Raw genomic sequence first — 19,225 nt, forward strand, 5'->3', positions numbered from 1 at the left:
AAATGCTTTAAAGTGTAGGCTTTACAGCTACCAAAGATGATATACAAAGTCTATTAGAGTTACCGCTACCTGAAATAAATGTATGCAGTTAAATTAGTCTCTTCTGCTTCACAAAAAATATGTACTAAAAAAAGTTATCCAATTAATACAAATTATTTGTGATAGCTTTGATCATAATGTCACTGGTTTAAGTCATGTTAATGCAATACCAAAAAAACTGAACATGTTTGCCATCGTTAGTATCATTATCAGGTTTTCATTTCTTATATAACACTGCATTATATTTACTGTTCTTCAAACTCTGTTGACATTTATTTATTTGAGGGAATAGAGTAGGTGAAGTGTTAATTGTATATAATTCAATTTCTCCAGAGTGAATGAATACAAATGTCTGATGTTTGTCTGGTGCCTGTTCCCAAATCTGTGACGACTGCGATATCATACCTGCATTAGGATGTAGGATATAAATATTATATACTGGGAAAATAATAAACGACTACAACTAATGTAATACTAGGAGTCCGGAAAGGTCATTTGCCTCGGCGCCCGGCGGCCATGTATTTCTCTCCTCTCTCACTTTCATGATTTCTCTTTAAATTTTTCTCTGTCTGCCCTTGATGGAACTGATCTGTAATACGAAGACTGTTGGTTACAACAAAAAAAACTCCAAAAACAAAAACAAACAAAACAAAACAAAACAAAAACAACAACAACAACAACAACAAAAAAGGAACAAAAAAAAACCAACAACAACAAAAAAGGAACAAAAAAACAAAAAACAAACAAACAACAAAACAAAACCAATATTGCAGCTGAAGTAAACATATAGCCGCAGACTTTTGAACAGTTTTGAGATTCTCTGGTGTATTCTCACCCACGAGAAAGTTATTGCTTTGTCTGGAAAAAAACCCCAAAGCCATAAAGATGGCAGCATAAAGGTCAGAGTTGTTGAAAGGTGTTTGTGTGGTGAATGTGTGAATAGAGAAGAGGAAGGACAATTGTTAATGATGCATCCGCGTGGCAATCTGACAAAATACTGAAACAGTGCACCGTGTGCAAGTGCGAGCGCTCTTCTCCTCTCATTCCCTTTGTTTTGTTTTTGTTTTGCAGAATAGGGTTTGTGTGGCAAGAGAGCCGAGGCCCACAGAGAGCCGTGGCCCACTCCATCCAGTCCGCCAGTCCTGCCTGCGCACCTCCCGAGAGTGATGGCTGCTTGCGCCCAAGGTAGAAAGCCGAGAGAGGGGAGGAAAGCCTAGCTGGTGCAGGTCACTGTTTTATTGATACAGCACACACATCGGTGGCAGACGAGCCCAGCGAGGTGACCGCTCAAGGGAACTAACATCGACACTCTGTCGACGGCTTTTGATCCACTGATAACACCGACGGAGGGGCGCGCGGAGCCGCAGCAAGCGTTGGGTTCATCCTCCGGAAACTGGGGGCTGGAGGGGATGCGAGTCGCATCTTTATACGCAGCGGCAGTCACTCACAGCTCAATCAAGTGCCAACTCAAAGACCAACTTCCTGGGGCCAAGATCGGTGTGTAGCTGGTTTTGCTGGTGAGAACTTTCCCGTCTTTTTTCTGAGATGAATGTTTCCAGATAAGCTGCCAATGCCAAACTGGAAATGGTCTGGATTTCTAACGTGTGATCGAAGTTCAGTGACGGACACCTGGCAGAAGAATTTATTTTAAAGTTCAAAGAAAGGTTTACCCATGCTTATCAAAACCTGCGTTTCGGACTCAAAAGACTTCACCACAAGACTGCTGCCAGACGAGAGTGTCGTCTGCAATTCCAGTTGACAGAGCGCATGACTGCTCGTGCAGCAGTTGTTGTGATGATGGAGAGGTACTGTTCATGGGCGAGTCAGAGGTCGTGTGTGGAGTAAACGTGATGCTGCTTAATATGTTAGCGTGAGGGGAACTCACTGTCTGCTGGCAGTCACCTTTCCGCCATTATCTGGGCAGTCATCAGCGGTTGGACTTTTTTCTTTTTTCTTTGTTTGTTTTTTGTTGTTGATGCCATCAAGGACCTCGTGGCGAATAAAACAAAGATTCGAGCTTTCGGTTGGCTGTAAGAGGAAGGTGACGATGAAAAGGCTGATTGCGCAACTTCTGCGTTGCTTTCCGAAAAATGTTTAGTCGCCGGCCAGACAACCTGGGAAAACCTTCCATATCACTCTCAACATTCGTCCTTGGAAGAACAACAGAGACGTTACAGTCAATCACACATTGACAGCAACATTGACAGGAGTAAACTACAGGGCAGCTCATCACCTAAAGTTCAAGTCAGTAACGAGAAGAGTTCTGTGAGAACTACTAAAGTGTCATCATGTCTGCCAGGACGGGACGAGCGAAGACCTCGGCCATGTTGATGGTCTTTGTCACCTTGGCTTTGTCACCTGCTGTGACCAGCAGGTGCTCGAAGACCCCGAACGGCAAGCCGTACTCTCTGACCATCGGTAAGTTGATTTCTTCATCTTTGTCTTGTCGTTTGTCTTCTTCTTTATGCCTATATATATATATTTTGTTGGCATGGAGGGAAGCAACAAGGGTCATCCATGTCTGCTTTTTTCTGGGTTTCTTTCTCAGTTGTTCTGTGTGCTCTAATGACTGATTAATAATGTCTACTTTATTATCTTTATTTCTTTAGCACTGATTAATAATTCCTTTTCTTTATTTATTTCTTTGTCTCACTCCTGTCTTAATTAATCCCCTTCATTCAGTCAGTACCCCATCCAAGGAGACAGTGAGTCCTAATGAACGGAAGAAAGAGCGAATGTCACTCAGATTCACAATGGACAGTGAGTGAAGTGTCTGATTGTAGCAAAGATTTTCACCAGTCTTGATTGAAAAGAACTGGGAAAAAAAGTCTGTGGAAGGTTATCTGAAAAAAAAGACATCATCTCATGCGAAGTGCCTTAGGGTTCAGAGACTGTATCCGCCATGTTCACATCATCGCTTGGTCCAATCATTGAGGACCATGGTATGAACATGGAGAATGGTTCTGGTCTTTTGTCTCACGAAGATCCCATTCATAAAGAGCTTCTGAACCACAACTATGCTTTCTTATTAAATTATTACCTGTCCTGCTTTATGAATGTGATTTAAACCAGCATTTCCCATCATGCAAATATACGAAGTTTTGAACTCTTCGCTAATAGCCATTCAAAATGTTTGTTTGTTTTCTCTATTTCAAGGGTTCATCTTTGCACAGGTTCGTCAACTTTTGTTTGCGGACACAAGATCAATTCTTGATCTTTAACAGTTTTAGTGTGTGGAAAGATTAATGCTTAAACTCTGGCCTGGAAGAAAAATTATAAATTATATTACACCTGTAATTAGGAATCCTTTTAGATTGCTCTCCAGTGATAAAAGAATTTAACTTAAACTCGTATCAGCAAGATAAAGGGACTGAGTGAAAAATTTATTGTCAAATGAACGGGTTTGAGTAATATAAATATATATAATTATATAAATATAAATAAATTATATAAATAATATATAATTAAGAAAAACTGCAATTCATCTTAGAAATACAAGCATTTAACATTACCTTCTGTGGAACGGACTGCCACTTTATCATAATCTTCCTGAGTAAAGTCACTGAGAACCAACACATTTCTGATATTCTGATTTTTTGACAGCTTTACCTCATCCTGCTCATTCTCCTCCTCATTATAATCACTATCATCTAGCTGGACAGGGGGCAACTCTTTTGTTGCACATTGTCAGACCAGCATTTTTTATCACTTCGTCTTTTTGATTCCTTGAGTTAGTTGCTTCGTTGAAGGCGCCTGTCATGTTGCTGAGGTACACTCACTCACGACATGTTCGTTCTTTCAACAACAAAAAAGACTGCTTCAAAGAAGCATAGCGGTGTGAAACGAAAATGACAAATATAAAATTACAAAATGAAAAATAAATTCAAATCCTCATTGGGGTGAATAAAATTATAAAAAAAACATGATTTCACCCAAACAATGTCTTCAATCAAAGAGTCCAGTGAATTCCATATCATTTATTCGCAAGCAGCATCCCACTACTTAGCTCTACGATCACTGAATTATTACACAAATAGGAGTCAGGTCCCTGACACTCGAAAGGTCAGAGGTGAGCTGAGCATCCTTTACGTCTAGATTTTTACTGGGCGCTAAGTAGCGGTTACGACCTTAAAGTTAACACATATTCTCATTAAACAACCCGCATAATAACGATTCTGATTCACTTATCTCTAGGTAATGTTACAAAATGATTTAGCTTCGATTAGACGAGCCACAGACGAGGTTACAACAGGCGTGATTTAGAGGCCGCGGAGGTACACATCTCACAGAAACAACAATTAAATTGCTCTACTGAATATTCTCACATTCCTGCAAGTAGTGAATACACCGATTACCATAGTTAGTTATTTTTTATTTTTTAATTCCCTGTATTTCCAATTTACCGTGGTCGTGTATAGTACTCCATTTATTATCTAGAATAGTCTATAACACCTAATGATTGACTGTCTTAGAGATAAAGAGGACGTCAAGAGAAACGCTTCATCAGACACAGATATACAATGTTCATGCAACCATTGATGCACAACGACTGACAGACATGAAAGCGAACGTGTGAACACGTCGAGCGATGGAGTAAAGTTCATAGAACGCTCGATCGGTCAGTGAACACACAAAATAAAGCAACAAGTTTCTCGATTTGTCATAATATCACTTGACATGCTCTCATTGCATGCGGATGGCAGAGCCGGTAATGAATGGAAATCAAACACCGGGCGCTGGCCCACCGTGGGACCACGAGGGGATGCCTCCCATTGTGTGAGCGGCTCCACGCAAGGGAGCTAATTGCATGCAATTTCAGCCGACGATTGCGTATGTGCATGTTTGATTACGTCCCCTGATCAAAGACCAGCACAAGGCCTGGGTAATGGCGGTCGGTGCGACGGTCTCTTTATCAGCCGATGAACACGTGGATGTCGGTAATAGGTGAAGAGGTCATGGTAACAGCAAATAATGCGAGAGAACAGCAGTTCGCGATGAACTAGAGCAAACTTTGGAAAAGAGTGATCGGTTGATCTGGTATTCATGTTTGTTTTGTTTTTTGTTTGTGTTTTATTACTTGTCTGCGTAGTTGTTTGTCCATCCTTCTTATTCTGTCCGGGTCTTAAGCGCTGAGAGAGTGCTTCTTCGTGAGTGTGATTATGCGGTATATCAATCACACGTTTATTATTTATTATTATTCATTTCCCCTCATCCATTACCCGGCAACGCGCTCCGAGCACGCTTATCGAAACAGCGAAGCGACATAACAGAAATTAATTGTAAATAAGGACAAATGCGGTAAATATTCCAAGGAGGATGTTCTCTCTACCCGCTGTCAAAATGGAAGAATATCCACTAAACGTCATCGATGATGCATATAATACAAGGACGTAATTAAGGAGCCTCTGGAACGCGTCATCATAGATGAATATATTACAAGGACGTAATTCAGGAGCCTCTGGAATGCGTCATCGATGATGCATTTATTACAATGACGTAATTAGGGGGGGGGGGGGTCCTCTGGAAGGCGCCATTGTGGGAAGATGTCGGACAGCAGTGACTTGAAGACAAGGATGGAGAGGACCAGAGAGGGAGGACGAGAGCGGAAGGATAGAGGGATAAAGACGGAATTCGTTCCCGGGGAGGGAGAGAAAATAAAGTGAGGTAGGCAGACCCTCCTGCTATGAATCTTTTTTTTTTTTTTTTTTTTTTGTGTGGATCGAGCTGCACCAGAATTGCCCTCTGAGACAAATAAAGTTTTATCTTATCTATGGAGGGGGGACATATATATTCCCCTTTCCTTCGTCTGAACTGTCGCCATTAGCAGACAGCTAAACTACAATTTCATTAACATTTTAGCGGATTACTCACCCCAACCCTTGGTCTCCAGTCACCTTTCGAGACAAAGACTTAGCATTGACGAGGGACCAGCTGATTGGGTTGTCTTACGTGTGCCTGTGAACAGCAAAGTGTTCTGTCAGGTTTTTAATGAACTGTTTGGGGGATGTTAATTAATGATTCAAGTCTCTACGTGTCATGACATTTGTCTTGCTTTGTCATACTGAGCCATGATAGACCATGAGGTCATGATGCATTGTGATGTATATGGATAGTAAATTTTTTTTAAAGTAGTGGTCAACAAATCTGGCGGTTTCTGCAGGTCTGTTGACGGAGACCACAACTTCCAACTTCACTATTCAGCGAATCATCCAGGAGAACATCCGGCTTGACATTTACATCAAGAACTGCTTTAAAAGTCCTCACTACATCACTCTCGCCGTGAACACCAGCCTCCTCATCCCATCCCAAGGCTGGACCACCATCAATAACGGCATCGAATACGGTAAGTCAGGAATACTTTGAAACTACGACCATTCCCGTAAACACACTGCACATCAAGAGACACACGCACACACGGGTGACGAGATCGAGACCCACGATCCGACTTTTTCCCATAGCATTGACGTGCATCTAAGGTTAAGAAATGTTGAAAGTAAAGTCTTGATCAACAATCCGCCGATTCACCATCGGAAGTAAACTGGATGAAAAAGTGGAAAATAAACAAAAATCCCTTTTAACAACAAGCTGGGCGCTAAGAAGGAACCATAACCTGGGGACATTCTGCAGCCAAAAGTATTTGAGTTATCTACCTTTGTCTTTGTACCCGCTCTTCGTCGCAGACGGACTAGATGGATATAGAGAATGTACACTTCAAATGTACAATGCGCTCTATTATTACTTTGAATAATGTCGGTTAATATCTCACTGCTCGTAACTCATCAATGAAGCTTGGAAATTTATGCATATTACACGAACATCACGTGACATAGCTTTTCTGTATTATCCGCTGTCGGTCGTGGAACGTGTTACCCACTGAGGGTATAAACTGCACTGATGTCTTGTTGTCACGTGTCCTTTCCAGAAATGACAAAGCAGGGAGCACTGGAGGGCGAGATCCCTAATGTGATCATCGGTCCGTTCTACACCAACCTCGCCATGATCCTCGAGCGCCTCCACATCCCTTATGTCGTCACAGACTACAAGGTGCTGGAGGCCGGACTCTTCACGCCCCACACGCTTCAGAAAAACTAGTTACAGTCGTGTGTCCACAACACACAGTCATTGGGTCGACACATACAGCATTTAATTTTAGTCTTATTTTGTAAAATATGGACGTCCTAAGAATTGATATTAAAATAAGGTAAGGTAGTTCTGTTAAAAATAGCAATAAATTAATGGCATTGTTAATTGTTCCTCTTTATTGCTTTATTGAGAAGATAACCGCCAGACTCTGGTCTCGCTCAGGGCTTTGACTGGATCGACATGAGCCGGGTGCAGGACACGACGCCATGGGGTACACTGGTGGAGATGAGGCCGCCAGCTCAGGAGCAGAACCTGGCGGTCGTCGACTTCTTCATCAGTGAAAACAGCACATCGGCCGTCATGATCATGCCAGAGAGCGCCGCTGATAACCAAGGTGACCTTTCACCCCGTCAACACCTACTCTCTTCTTCTAAACGCCTTCATATCTCACGAAGAACAAACAGGAGTCCACTATGCGCCATTGTCAGCCTCGGGCAGATGGGATGATGGGTTGATATGCATGACTGCTAGTCATGGGCAAATAAGACAAAGGGACCGGGGACTCAATCGTCATCAGATATGTGGCATTTGTACGAACAGTCACTGTGCGTGCGTGCGAGGTTGGTGGGAGGCTCATGTTAAGTTATTCACTCATGTTTGTGCATGTTTATTGGTGTGATTGTGTCTGTGCGTGCGTGCGCGTGCTGTTCAGAGTGTCAGAAACCTTGCCAGCCAGATGCTGGGGGTGGGCATCTCCCTCATCCCCTACACCCTGGACCCCCGCGGGCAGGAGGCGGAGAAGATGGTGCAGGAGGTCCTTCGTAACGCGCAGCTCTTCCGCCAGAAACACTTGATCGTCTGCAGTCCTCGAGATGCGAGAGACCGGCTCATCCACCTCGTGCTCAGAATGGTAGGCCTATTAAGAAAATAATCTTACAAAAGAATACCAGTCTGGTTTCAAAAACACATACTATTATTAACCATTTATTCACATTCTTCAGCTGCAAATAAAATAAAAACTACAGAAACAGTAAGATTCCAGGTTGATTGTGATCATAAAAATACAGATAAAACTGGACTTTTTTTTCTTTGTCACGTGACAGGCCAGGCTGTTTGACCTGACCACCAGCGAGGATCAGGTCATCGTGATCGTGGACCCTGTAAGTATTATCTGCCCTTGACATTCTGGACCCTGTATTGTCTGCTCTTTTCCACTGAGGCATAGTTTGCATTGGGCGGTCTCTATGGTCGGTTTTCCTTTTAAAAACTACTTTTTATATGACAATTTTTAGAAGAGAAAGGTTTTAAAAAATTTTTATTAGAGGAGTATTAAAGATATATATAAATTAGAAAGGTACAGTCTATGGCTCCTAGCTCATGAAAACCAGAGGCTGTCGATCACGTGGTTTTCGTGATGCAGAGGCCATATTTATGATACCTGCGGCTCTAATGGGTATGTCCAGAATATATATATGTGTGTGTGTGGTACAGAGCTCGCACCTGCAGCCCATGGCCAGTGTGACGGAGAATGTACCGACTGGGTCTCTTCTCCGCTCGCTGTCGTCTGCTCGCCTTCCGGTACGTGGAGCCCAGCAAGGAGGAGGCCGAAGCCGACGCTGGCACAGCCACCGCCAAGGACGCCGCAACGGTCATCATCCTCGCCCTTCAGAACTACCTGCTCCAGCAAACCGAGCAAACTGACCGCTTCTCACCTGACAGGTTCATCGAGCAGCTGCGGCAAGTGAGTGTTCTCGACACACGGTCTCTGTCTCTCTCACACACACACAGTATAGGTGAGACAGGTCACGTGGGAAGATGGCATTAGTCACACACATCTACAGACATATGTCAGTGACGTTACACAATGCACAGGTGACTATACTGACATCTACAGGTACACATAAGTCTCTTTCTTTCTTTCTCTCTCTCTCTCTCACGTTACACAAAATTTTATACATATACGATCCTTACTCACACTTATACACAAGTACAAATAATCACTCTCTTATGACTTGTCTGGCATATTTCATTATTAAAATTTAAAAATGCTGATTTAAATTGTTCCACATAAAACGGCCTTTTCTCAAACTCCACTTTATTACTTTATACCTCCTTAAAGAGATTTTCAATTCCATTTATGAATTTCTAAACACTGAATAACTTTATAAAGATCAGAAATCCCCCTGTGAGATTTTCCATGTCGCAGAGGAAAGGGTTTATTTTTTATTTTTGTTGACAATCCAGGTAAAGTTGCAGCATGGTCCTACAGGAGCTCTAGAGTTTAACTCCACAGGTCAGCGGATTAACTACACGTTACATCTGTACAATCATGGTGGACAAGACATGTACACTAAGGTATTGACTGTTTGCTATTAACTACATTTATACATATTCACTGTCCAACTCTGCCATATCTGTGTTTATTTGTGTGTGTGAGAGTGTGTATGTGTACTCTGAACTACTTTTACCTGTTATGCCTACAAATCCACATACAGCAAGAAAGCAAGACTGTAGACGTCGGAAAGAACGACTATGGCTATGATGCCACCTTGTCTTTCAGTTGAAAAAGATAATAATATACCAGCTATCAACAAATAGTTTATACAAAGTCTTGTAGTCTTCAAGATGAGAAAATTGTGACTGTTTATGACGTCACTGAAATGTCACGTGGGTTGGCTGACAAAACTGTCTGCGCAGATCGCCGAGTGGACGCCAGCAGGAGACAGCCCGGCCACGCGACTCAACCTCACGGACGAGGAGGACGAGGCCAACAAGAACTTGCAGTACGGCATCTTCCCTGACCTCGTCAAGATCGTCGTGGTGCTAGTGAGTGCTCTTTGAACCCCAACTTCCTGTTAAGTATTTTATGTTTAGTTTATGTTATGTTAGGAAGTTTTATATTAGCTTACGTTATTTTGTTTGAGGATCCCTGTTCAGTTTGAAGTAGGGTTTCAAGGGGTTAATCAGTCAGTTGCTCAGTTGACGATCAGTTGGGGTCATCATCACATTAAGATGTTGCCAGAGCAGACGACATTGCTCTGAACTGGTGCGTAGGTTCGCTGCTCCTAGAAACATCTAAGCAGTAGACATTGTTGTTTCTGGTGGCAGGAGGAACCGTTCGTCATGTTGCGCGACCACACGGCAGACAGCACAGAGCGCTACGAGGGCTTCACCATAGACTTGCTGCGCCGCCTAGCGGAGGAACTCAAGTTTAAATACGAGATTTACGTCAGTCCAAGAAACGCTTACGGAAATAACCCAGGTGAATCATGGGATGGAATGGTCGCAGAAATTCTTGCTGGGGTAAGAAGCGATCGGACTTTATTTTTGTAGAACTGTCATCTCTCGAAGTTTCAGTCGTTTCTGACTTCCTCCCTTACTTTCGGAGAAGTTTCTTTTCAAAACAACTCGTTCGTGCTTCTTCGTCGCGTTTTTCTTCCTCCATGTTTGTCGTCTGCTTTTCGTTTCTTCCACGTTTGTTGGTGACTTTCTGTGAGTTGTCTCCTGTATCTTTGCCATCCCACAATTTTCCTAGGTCTGCTTTTCCGGGCTGTCGTGTGAATTCGAAATAACAAATGTACTTCGAACGGCTGCTTGTATCTATTTTTCAGAATGCGGTGCTTGCAGCAGGAGCCATTTCTATTACCTCTAAGAGAGAAGAGGTGATTGACTTCAGCCTGGGTGTCCTCAGAACAGGCGTCAACATCCTGGTCAAGAAACCAACTGAAACACTCACCATCTTCCAGGTGATGTCATCATACAATCGTTTGGAGATTTGTTTCTGTTGCTTTGGGGATATTTATAAATCTTTATGACCTGAAGTATCAGTATATTACCAAAGATCGTGTGTTATAAACTGAAATCTCAGTTCATGACCTAAAGGATTATGCCCACCCTCTCCACAAATAAATTTGCTTAATGGAGAAAATCGACAATGGAGTAAGTGCCTAAAAGATCAATGAAAACCAAAAATGAGTGGAATCCCAGTTTTGGGGGATTTTTTCTTCACCATGTTATGAAAGCGAGCATAATTAAAAAAGCTGCCAGGCGTTCATCTGTGTGAAAGACTTATTGTCATGCATCAGTCATCAACAGACTGGTTGCCTGGATGGTGGGAAAATTGTCTGAACACAAGAACATCACCCAACGCTTGGCACTGTTAATAATTTTAAAATAAAAGTTTTATTACTTAAAGCTACAGAATAAACTGGGAAATTCAGGAGGGGGGTGAGAAAGAGAGAGAAAAAAGAGAGAACGTAGAGGAGAGACAGATAGACAAGTTAGAGAGCGGATGGGAGAAGAGATGAGTGGAGTTGGGGAGAGAGAGCGAAGAGAGGGAAGAGAGGAGAGAGAGAGGTGGGGAGAGGAAGTCCGAGATGAGAGAGATTGGAATAACCTGAGAGGAGGGTGAATGATCCCGTCCCATCCCATCCCATGGGCCTGTCCCATCCCATCCCACGGGATGTTTCCCATGTGGGACACTTCACATACAATAGACCTTGATGAATGAAATAACAGTAAATTTATTTGCAGTATCAAGTACCATGGGAAATACAAATGTGTGCTGTCCCAAGTGGTGAATGGACTGTGTGGACAAGGGGGCACTTTGCTCAACAGTTTTGTCTGGAGTTGATCATGCCGATTTCCCTGGCCGTTGTGTGTCGCCAGTTCATGATGCCCTTCTCACTGGAGCTGTGGATGGCCATTGTGGGCGCCTCGGCAATCGTGTCGCTGGTCTTCTTCTTGATGGATTACACCAACCACGACGAGCGCCGCTTCACGATGAAGGAGACCATCTGGTTCTGCGTAGGTCAGTGAACCTCACTGGCTACCTTCACAGTCATCTCTCTTGTCTACACTTCTCTCTTCGTGTGCGTGCGTGCGCTTGTTAATGTGTATACGCGTGTTCTACTCAGGTAACATAGTGCCAGCTTCAGCGCACAGCCCAACACGAAGCAGCAGAACACTTAACCGAATACCACCTTTATTTTAAGATTTTGCTGTTGTGTAAGGTTTTCTTGCCGCTGTAGTGATTTAGTCTGTGGCTGTTAGTTTGTCATTCCTTTCTATAAAAGGGTATTTTACAGTAGCATAGACCAGAAATTAACTTCCTCGTGCTGCCACGGAATACTTTATATATCTTCGGCGTCGTTTCTTTAACTGATTTATTTTTTGAACAAAAATAATCAATCACTCCGCGACTAAACACTCTGATTAAACACGTTTAACCAGTAAGTGTATCAACACCAGTTTTGTAAGCAGAATTAATGGACAAGACTGAGACCGGAAGTGACCTCATGAACCTGTGAACATGTGCAGGAACTCTGCTCAAGCGAGGAACAGACTTCGTACCAGCCCCCGTGTCACAGCGCATTCTCACAGTCGGCTTCACCTTCTTTGTCCTCATCACCGTCTCCACCTACACTGCCAACATGGCGGCCTTCCTCACCACCAAAAACCTCGGTGATTCTGTCGACTCTTTCGAGGTGAGGCTGTCGTTTTCCTCCTCACACCTTAGCCCTTCACATTCTCTCATCAATAACTATTCTTGTCATCGTCATCGCTTGAGGAATTTGCCTTTCGACTCCTGACCCTTTCTTCTCGAAGTGTTCACATGTCTTCTTAATACACATTTTTTTTTCCTTTATTTTTTTTCGTTCCTATATTTTCTTGTCTTCGATTTTATTTAGGAATAGATGTATGCTTGCTGAATTTGATGCTTCAGAAGTAAAATGCATTGTATGATGTGCACGTGTGTATGTGTGATTTCACTGCAGTCCCTGGCTGCCGACAAGGGGATGAGTTGCGGGACTGTCAACAACTCGGCCACCATGGCTTTCTTCCAGCAGAGCAGCAAACGCGTCTTCTCGACTCTGTGGGACAAGATTACCAGCTCACAGGGCCTCGTCCCCAACGCTACCGAGGGCAGACGACGGGTCATCCAAGGAGGGTGAGCTGGGCGAGAGGTTAAGGTGTGAAAGGAAGAGTTGGTGGATGGGGGAAAGGGACAAAGAATCAGATATTCTCTCTCGTTTTACAGAGCATGCGCAGATCATCTGCTCCACTCGTTAAGCCTGTTTCCGTGTAACATGTTCTAAGAATGTTAAAGACGAGAAGAAAAACAAGAGTTTCTTAAAAATTAAAAAAAATGTGACTACTGTGATGACATTCACAATCTTGACTCAAATCATGAATAGAATTGATTCCTGAAGTGTCAATGGGCTGTTTGCTGTGCAGGTACGCCTTTATCTTCGACTACCTGATCAACAGTTACTCCGAGCTCCGCTACTGCGACACCATGTCCTTGGCAGCGACCATTCTGATCCAAGAACACGGCATCGGCATGAGAGCGGGGGCCCCCTTCAAGACCAACATCAACATCGTCTTGTTGCGCCTCAAGGAGGAGGGCTTCATCCAGGAGTTGAAGAAAAAGTAGGTAGATTGGCACCTCTTGACTCACAAGCTTCCAAGTAAACTTATGGGTTGTACAGACGGTTTTTGCTGGAGCCATCGGACGGTGGAAGGAAGGTTACCACGAGTGCCGTCCCTTGGCATGAGTGGCGTCCCTTGGTTAGTAAGATGCTGTATGACAAATGCACGCAGAGTTCGTGCCGGCCGCTTTCGCTCATTTTCAACCGACTGTAAAAATAAAGGGTGATACATCGTAAACAGAACTTCGTGATAAACACGAGGGAACAAATATATTTCGCTGTGCACGTGCGGCGTCTCGCGCACAAATAACGCAGCCATCAGTCCTCCCACTCAAAGCGATAAATCAGACCCAAACAAATTAGCTGTATGTTCTCTGAGTGGTACGAAAGTCACCTGCAAAATATCCTGTTTCTGAAATCATGTCAGTGCATGATATAATCTAAAGCAACTTATCTCGCAATTATTAATAACGAGCGGAAACTAACAGTGCATTGAATTCAAAGGGCGAGCGAACCACTTATATCTGCACCTACAACATGACGACGGTGGAGATGAGAAGAGGTGTCGGCAAACACACCGAATATGAAGCAGAAACAAAACTCCAGACGCGTTCATCAATTATTTCTGCGAGCGGACATTTCTAGAATTTCCAAAGGTTGGGGCTGGCGGTGTCGATAGAACATGAAGTCCACAGCACCTGCGGGTGTTTTCCCTTTTCGCTCAGTAGTCGCAGGCGGGAGGCTGGGTGTGTTGCAGCGCCGTGTATCGGTTTGCCGTCAGCTGATCAATAGGCTATTACCTAGGCGTGCTCATTGGCTCAGTCGTCTTAGCCTTATCATCCTGCCGCACGGCACGGCACGGGTGGAGACAACATTTGTGAGGTCACTTGCCAACTTCATCGCCGTGTGGTATATCATAGAGCCAGCTTCTACAGAAAATATGAGCAGTTTTCAGAAAGAGATGGAAGAGACGAATCGTCGTCGTCGTAGTCATCGTCGTAGTAGTAGTCGAGGACGGTCCGTTGGCACAGTGGTTATTGCCTGTTATCAATAACGTGAGGGTTGGAGGTCCTGGGTTCAGTTCTCGTCTCGGGCACTTTTTTTTTCTCTGCATGTGAGATCTGTTTGGCTGTCAGCCTTACTGTGATGTACCATTAGCTGCTGGCTCGGCGTAAAACACCATTCACCCCCTCACTTCGTTGTCGTCGTCGTTGTTGAAGAGAAACATCTAACCTTGCTTTAAATGTTTGTTAATCGACTGACTGCATTATCATAGCATCATGAGAAAGAACAATCAATACTTTTATTACCACTATAACATTAACAATAATGGTAATAATAAGAAGAAGCAGGAGGAGGAGAAAAGTCAAGATCTGAAAGGTCTTGTGACGGATGTACCTACAATCTCAGCTCTCCCTTTTACTGAACCTTCATAAACTTAAAGGTATCCACGTACAATCTTGGGGCTAGCGACACAGCCATATCTCTAAAACTTAAAACTGTTCTATAGAAGTAAATTTAGGAGGTTGAGCGGGAAGGGAAAAGTGAACAGAACTCACGCCTGTTACTGTCTCTGTCCTCAGGTGGTGGGACGACAGACGCACGTGCGATAGCCTTGACGACCAGAGCACGCGGTCCGAACAGATGGAATTCGGGTTGGAGCACATGGCCGGGGTCTTCATCGTCGGCCTCCTGGGGCTGGGGGTGGCTCTGGCCCTCTTCCTCTTCAAGAAGCTGTACTTCGTCGCACGACGCCAGAAGGAGGGCAGCGTGGACGGCGACCGCTCGTCTAACGGAGTCTTGGAGCCCAAGAACAGGGAGAAAGAGAAGTTGTGTCAGACCAACACCTCTTTCGTCTAACACCTTCGTCTAGTTGACAGGAAGAACTAAAGATGTGAACTGCATCACAGCCTCATCAGTTTTGTTTGTTATAACACTTTCCTTGATGTATTTTCCTGTTGATCATGACAATCTTCATCGACCATCATTGTCGGTTTTACCGCTTTTTTTTCCTCAGTACCTTTGTATGTTCCTCTTGGTTATTATACTCGATCGCCTTCTGCTCACTGTAAATGTTTTTCAACCAAAACACTTTGTGGAGATTTAAATTTAAATCTAATTTAGACTGTTCAACTTAGAGTAACCCAAGACAAAGATGGCTGTCGTTCGCTTAGACTAGAAAGAGGCCATCTCGAGACGAACAAACCCAAGTCATTTCAAAATAACTCACTTCTCGACAAAGCCTTGAAGAAGCCTTTTTGTTTCTGCTTCAGCACAGAACAAGAGTTAGATATTTTGTCTGATGTTTGTTATGTTTACAACTCTCACCTCTCTGTTGTTAGAAGGTGTTAGGAAGATGACTGGAACTTTGTACGAATGTTAGGTCATATGTAGAAAAGGCCGCCATTGTAAGCATCTTGTCTTCTTGATCCGCTTGTTGTGTATTATAATATGCCTTCATGTGATGGCTTACATTAGATGCGAACTTTCTGTTGCGTTCTTTGCACACACGATGTCAACATGCTCAGCATCCATTTAGGGTCGCGTCTGCCATCTTCTGCTCCGCGAAGCCTTCTAAAAATACATTTTGTCGTCTGCTGAAGAACTACAAAGCGAAACGGCCAAACAAAGCTGCAGGTGGTTGGGGTTGGTGGTGTATAGAGAGATAAGGAATGAGGAAACATAAACCCCTGTATTAATCCAAATATAAATCAAAGAGTGTTTGACAATTTTATAAAACAAGGTAGGATCCCATTCAACAAGAAAAACAAGAACGATAAACAAGCTGACGACCTGACAAGTTGTTCCCCTTTCCCGTAGGGCGTAGGTGATGTATGATTCGGTACTGACCACACCCATACACGGCCCCGTGGATCTTTACCCTTATGCTATACACTTATAAATATGCTCTCATATATGGCTGCAGGTTTTAAAAATTATTATTAAACTTGTTTTGCTAAAGAAATGTTGGAAAAAGCAAGCGAAATACACGATGGCAGCATATATACAGACACTTGAGACATGATTCTGTTTTCTTTTTCCTTTGCTTGAAAGCTAAAACTCATGACTGGTGAGCGATTGTTTTCGTCGACAAGAATTTGTTTCGATGAAAAATACTGGAAACAGTTTGGTGCGATTTCAAAATCAGCGTACTCTATGATAAAGCCTGCTGTTGTATGCTCTCGCAATTTTTTATAATTTTTTTATGAACATTTACTAGCATTTGATTTTTTTTAATTCTTAAGATTTTCAAGGGGCTATTCCGTATTTTCTTCCTTTTATTTCTGCAGGCACCTTGCTACGATGTCTGTTCTTTTTCTTTGAATTTTTTTTTTCCATCCCTTTGTGGGTTGCGCCTCGTGCCGCCACACTGCCGCCCTGTTGACGAACATCGTGACCGTGTTTGCTGACGTCTCTGCTGATGCTCACATGCACTCGCAGCTGCTCTCATCGCTGCTCTCATCGGGACCCCAGGCCACGTGATCGTTGTTGGCACGCACTCCAGGATCCGCCGTTGTGAACACACTGCATCGTGTGGTTGAAAATCAGCCATAAAGGAGACCGCGATAAACTCGTCCCCCCCGGACGGCTGAATGGCCGGCCCGTTAGCACTGGGCGTTCAATTTCTGTTTTGCCCTCAACAACCCTCTCACCCCACCTCACCCTACCCTGGGAGCGACGGCAGCTGTGAACGTCTTGTGTCGGAGAATCGACTGCAGCCTCCACCTGTGACGTCATCACGACCAACGACTGTCCTGGGCAGCACGAGGATGAATCATAAAATGTCCGTTTTTAGGGTTTATCGCTGGTCTGGAAGCAGAGCTAGAGGGAATGTTACTTTCGCATCACAGCACGAAAAGTCGCAGGAAGAGAGTTTTCCGCATCACCATGGCAACTAATACAAGCAGGTTGAGATTTCTCCGCAGCTTACACTTACAAGCTCACCTTTACTACGCAAAGAAATAATACATATGTACACCTACATACACATGCATATTACATGTAACACACATGCTGATACAAAATTTATATGCAAACATAAAACTACTTCCACAAATACTACATAAACATGCATATAAATAATATAAAAACATACACTCATACACGTGCATACACTTAATCCATTTACACATAAATATTAAACACCTAATAATATATATACACACGCTTGTAAGACTTTACATAATAACATGCACATACGCATACATATACTTTCACCTAAATATTTCATACACACATAACATAAATAATGCATTCACATGATTGTAAACACTAATACATTAAGTGGATACATCAATGCATACACATAAGTATAAATAATAACATTCACATGCATGTATATACATTCATTCATACATGCATAAACACGTGACCTCGTTAGAACTTGAAATACAAGACAAGCAGATTACAATGTCAACAATAACAACAACAACAACAACAACAACAACAAGAAGAAACAACAAGAAACAACAAGAAGCATGAGCAATAGAGGGTCCGTGTAATCATTGAAGTGTAGAATAATACGGACTTTCCTTTCAATCAAAATTTATTTTAAAAAGTAAATGTTATTCAAAGAAAATATCAACTTTGTTAGATAAGTTATCCTGCATAGCTTAAAACCAAATAAACAAACAAACAAACGAATCAGGTTTTCGAGTTTTGCCTCTCGATGGTGACCTGGGTCAGCAGTTCAGCAGAGATGTCAGATGTTCGTGAAGACTGGTGCACGAGGCTCACTGTTTGGTCTCTATGACAACGGTCCAAACTTCCGTTTAAAACTATTCACGACGACGGTTTGAATAACAAGAGGTAGACGAAGGAGAAAGAAGCGACGGTGGAGGCGTTGGTAATGATGGTGGAGTTGTGAGAGATGGAAGAATGACCAGAAGTAGAGGATGTTGTTAATGAGGGTGAAGTCATGGCGATAGAGATATTATTATGTTGTAGCAGTCGTGGATGTTGGCGGTGGTGCTGTGAGAGGTTGAGGCTGTAGTTGAGGAAGTGATGAGGAATATTGCTTCATCTGCCATCAGGTCTAGTATGGAAATGTAGGAAGTAGGCAGGCTTTCGCATGTTGCTGCCATAAGAACACATATTGACAGGTCTTGAAAGATCCAAGTGTTTTCGTTTAATTTCCTGTCAGGTGATGTTGTATTTTGATTACCGATGTGCATGCAAAGCAACCGAAAGTTAGTCGCGGGCCGAGACAGTTTGTTTCTGTACCGGCAGGTTGAGTTCAAGAAGGCCTGTGGTGATTGAGCATTTTATTTGGTAAAAATGTAAGTTTAGTGCGCCAGTAGTTAAATAAATAATAAAATATTGTTATTGTGTGTGTGTGTGTGTGTGAATACTTTCCATGGAACGGATCTACTTCTAGCTAGCGGAAGAATGTGACATGGTAATAAGCTTACATGACAAGTAATGACAAGAATAATGGCAGCGACGAAGTGAACACAAGAACATTTTAAAACTGACTGTGACAGATCAAAGGAAGCGAGATGACACCACGAAGAAGAAAGAAATAATTGGCATTACAAATATAATGTGTATTATGTATAAACAGCATTGTTATTACACATGTGTAGATATCTATACAGTCCCACCTCGTTATCTCGCCACCATCCATACAACACAACGGTTGGCGAGAATCAGCGAGGGCGACATGATGAGAG

General features: G+C 43.1%; 1 protein-coding gene and 1 long non-coding RNA gene across 3 annotated transcripts; one reads left to right on the forward strand and one right to left on the reverse strand.

Moving 5' to 3' along the window:
* Positions 1–765: 765 nt before the first annotated feature.
* On the forward strand, positions 766–16,566 carry LOC112560632 (glutamate receptor 2-like). Of its 2 annotated transcripts, none has more exons than XM_025232581.1 (16): positions 766–2,457; positions 6,200–6,382; positions 6,962–7,083; positions 7,345–7,516; positions 7,835–8,032; positions 8,226–8,282; positions 8,614–8,863; positions 9,367–9,477; positions 9,820–9,948; positions 10,231–10,425; positions 10,734–10,868; positions 11,791–11,932; positions 12,442–12,608; positions 12,900–13,072; positions 13,360–13,554; positions 15,137–16,566. In XM_025232581.1, the coding sequence occupies exons 7-16, from the start codon at positions 8,651–8,653 to the stop codon at positions 15,411–15,413; spliced, it is 1,737 nt and encodes a 578-aa protein (XP_025088366.1). In that variant the 5' UTR covers positions 766–2,457; positions 6,200–6,382; positions 6,962–7,083; positions 7,345–7,516; positions 7,835–8,032; positions 8,226–8,282; positions 8,614–8,650; the 3' UTR covers positions 15,414–16,566. The 2 variants fall into 2 exon arrangements, with proteins under 2 accessions (XP_025088366.1, XP_025088367.1); XM_025232582.1 differs by lacking the exon at positions 766–2,457 and adding an exon at positions 5,556–5,703.
* LOC112560633 lies at positions 14,843–15,989 on the reverse strand. The gene is made up of 2 exons (XR_003098562.1): positions 15,882–15,989; positions 14,843–15,352 (listed from the first exon to the last, which is right to left on the reverse strand). It is a non-coding gene; the product is annotated as an uncharacterized LOC112560633 (long non-coding RNA).
* Positions 16,567–19,225: the final 2,659 nt, after the last annotated feature.

Source organism: Pomacea canaliculata, linkage group LG3 (assembly GCF_003073045.1).
Source record: "Pomacea canaliculata isolate SZHN2017 linkage group LG3, ASM307304v1, whole genome shotgun sequence".
NCBI classification, from domain to species: Eukaryota; Metazoa; Mollusca; class Gastropoda; order Architaenioglossa; family Ampullariidae; genus Pomacea; species Pomacea canaliculata.

Bases quoted from the DNA above. Each gene is read 5' to 3' on its own strand.
- LOC112560632 (XM_025232581.1), top strand. From the start codon at position 8,651: ATGTACCGACTGGGTCTCTTCTCCGCTCGCTGTCGTCTGCTCGCCTTC. The intron at 10,426-10,733 runs GTAAGAAGCGAT...TCTATTTTTCAG, and splicing joins TCGCAGAAATTCTTGCTGGG to AATGCGGTGCTTGCAGCAGG. The intron at 13,555-15,136 runs GTAGGTAGATTG...CTCTGTCCTCAG, and splicing joins ATCCAGGAGTTGAAGAAAAA to GTGGTGGGACGACAGACGCA.